This window comes from Cynara cardunculus, unplaced genomic scaffold (genome assembly GCF_001531365.2).
Source record: "Cynara cardunculus var. scolymus isolate 2C unplaced genomic scaffold, CcrdV1 Un_Scaffold_1362, whole genome shotgun sequence".
Classification (NCBI taxonomy): Eukaryota; Viridiplantae; Streptophyta; class Magnoliopsida; order Asterales; family Asteraceae; genus Cynara; species Cynara cardunculus.
The window spans coordinates 18,060-21,050 of NW_020200744.1; the positions used below are offsets into that span (position 1 = coordinate 18,060).

Consider the following 2,991-nt stretch of genomic DNA (forward strand, 5'->3'; position numbering starts at 1 on the left):
TTAGGGATAATCAGGCTCGAACTGATGACTTCCACCATGTCAAGGTGACACTCTACCGCTGAGTTATATCCCTTCCCTGCCCTCATCGAGAAATAGAACTGACTTATCCTAAGGTAAAGGATCAACATGGTTAGAGCCAACCTGTCTGAAACTCATGAGGGGAAGAGGGAAAATTGATGTCAAGAGGAATGTGAAGTAACAAAGAAGCTACTGGGATTACAGAAATGCCCAAAGTATGTCAGCAAGTCTTTGGATGTATTTTCTACTGGATTAGTCTTGTTATCATCTTCTCTAACCAACAGCAGCAGTACTCTTACTGAGAATCAAGTTCGATATAGATCCAAAAGTACACAATTCAAGCAGATATCGATGCTGTACAACACGAATAATCTAAAATCATAATTATCTGAATCACATCAATGGTGGAGTAGAACAGCAGAAGGTTTGTTCAAAGCATGCACTAAACACCAGTTGAACACTCTAACAAACTACCAAACCAGTAAAATCCCACTCGACGGAAGGGTGGGCTGGTGGGATGGGAGATGTACGCACACTGGACATCTAACCCAAAAGAGTAGAGCGATTGTTTCCGTGAAGACCTCCAGCTTGTGCACCATGTTGTTTAGAACTTTTGTGGTGCAATTGTAGTTTGCATTGTCATCAAACAGCATTATGTGGTTCGGTTTGCGGTTTTGAATTATAAAACCACGATTCAAACTGCACCGCATATTTTATTAATTAAAACTCAAACATTAGTATAACTCATTTGTTAGATGACTCTTCAGGTGTATATGAAGTAGTGTCTTTTGAACAAGTTATCGGGACTTGGGAGTTCAATGAAAGATAGAGTGTGGTTGTTTGTTTTGGAGCATTTTTTGTCTTAGATATGTTTTAAAAGGTTGATAAAACTTTGTTACACATTTGGATTTAATTATGTTATGCGTATCGGAACTTTGTATTGCATAGACTATCAAACTTCAGTTTGTTTTGTACTTCTGATAATAAGTATTGTGATGCAATTGATTGTATATTTCAATCAGCATTAGGTACAAACTGCACTGCACTGCATTTCGGTGCGGTTTTTCGCAGTATCAGACATGTGGCTTGGTTTACTGAATTCATTCTAACCCACACCGCAAACACCCCTACTAGGAGGTAATCTTTTCAGTCCGTTATGAGCAATAGTATCATTGAACGATGAAACTAGTCATATAGAAAAGTAACTATACTAACATAATGTAGTAGCGAATTCTTGATTCTCATACTTCTAGATAATCTTAAAATAATTATGTTCCATATAATTACATGAATCACTCGTACCTCTGCTTAATCCCTACTTAGATGACTAAGGTTTAGGTAACTCCAACACCTTGCTCCGCCTATCACTTTATAAGACACTAGGTGCGAGGATCATCTATTGCACCATATTAAAGAAGTCACTTTTGTAATTGAATGACAACAAAATATTAAGAAAAAGAACGAGAAGTGATTCTAATTTTCTAAAAGAAGAATTACCCTGATAACTAGCAACAATCAGACGTTCAACATTATGAAAGTATTCATTCAATAAGAAAGGGTTTATATTGATAGAACATGAATGATAAAGATGAAGGAATAAACGTTCTACTAACCTTAGGCAAACCAGTACTCCCGCTTGTATACATAATCACCGCGACGTCAGCTGGGAGAGGTGGATCTGCATCAACGAGACTCTCTCTGCCAATTCCTTCTACTTCAGAATACAAAAAGATTTTCCAACTGTTGCTTCCCTTTGTCCGATTGAACAATATCTCATCATCCATGCATATTACACGTTCTACCGTGTCTATTTGTTCACTTATATCTAGAAGCTTCTTCAGCTCTTTGTTTCCACAAATTACAGTAGTGACCTCTGTCTGAAAATTATTTTGAAATGTAATCAGATGGCAATTGGAGTATCATTTCTAAACAAAGAACTTTTATTTATATTTAGCTACTCCTTTTCTACCATATAGGAACTTAGAGCATCTCCAAAGGATTCTCCAAAATGGCAGAGTAAGAAGTCATGAATCTCCAAAAAAAAAAAATCACCTTCATCACCAACAGATTCTCTATTTTGGAGATTACACAATTAATTATATTATTGAAATATTCAATACAACTCGAAATATTATTTCTCTCTCCTAAACATTTAAATTCAAGCAATCTCATTGGTAGAATGAATAAAAAATTGTTTCTCTCTCATAGGTAATCATTTTTGGAGAAATCTCCAAATTTGGAGAATTTCCTCCCCTCTCTCATACTTTCTCCATTTTGGAGAAGGTTTTGGGGAACCTGTTGGAGCAAAAATCCCCAAAATCTCCATTTTGGAGAATCTGTTGGAGATGTTCTTATGCAGTGGCATAAGTACATGATGGAGCAACCACACTATGAGAGATCGGGAGAGGCAAATCTCTTAATATAAATTAGCTTTACAATAGAGAAAAATATTTAGTTTAAAAGGAAGAATAGTCAGGATAATCAGTTTTACTGATATAAGTATAGGATCTTTTTATGAAAAAAGATTGTAAGAAAACACCTTGCAGTTGAAGCAACAAGTTCACAGCAAAGCAACATGAACACTTCGGAACCAGAAAATGATATGCTGCATTAGTGATAGCATGGCAACAACTTCTTGAATATCCAAGTTCTAGCAGTCTCTTTGGTCTTCTAATGATAACATAAGGCGATGATTCATATCTTGTTACTAATAATATTGTGGTTTTGTGATTTAACATTTGGTCATCATGGTTTTGCCTTTAACAATTTAGACACAAACAATAGTAACTTTTAGCCAGGAGATCATTGAATTTAGTTACCAGACATCCATTTTACAATTTGCACTGTGATGTGCTAACTTCACAACTTTGTAGTTGTACATATTAAACTTGATATTGATTGTATTGATTGAAAAATAATAATAATCTGATACACCTTATATAGGTAAAACTAATTACACTTTGGACCCTAGAC

The 2,991-nt window shown here is 35.4% G+C and overlaps 1 protein-coding gene across 4 annotated transcripts in view; it reads right to left on the bottom strand.

The window, feature by feature from the left end:
• The window catches only part of LOC112502412 (long chain acyl-CoA synthetase 9, chloroplastic), a 32,522-nt gene that overhangs the window by 11,873 nt on the left and 17,658 nt on the right, over window positions 1-2,991 (bottom strand). For all 4 annotated transcript variants that reach the window (XM_025106300.1, XM_025106299.1, XM_025106302.1 and 1 more), the window contains one exon: window positions 1,632-1,895. In XM_025106300.1, the coding sequence (XP_024962068.1) occupies window positions 1,632-1,895 (264 nt within the window). The remainder of the gene's footprint in view (window positions 1-1,631; window positions 1,896-2,991) is intronic.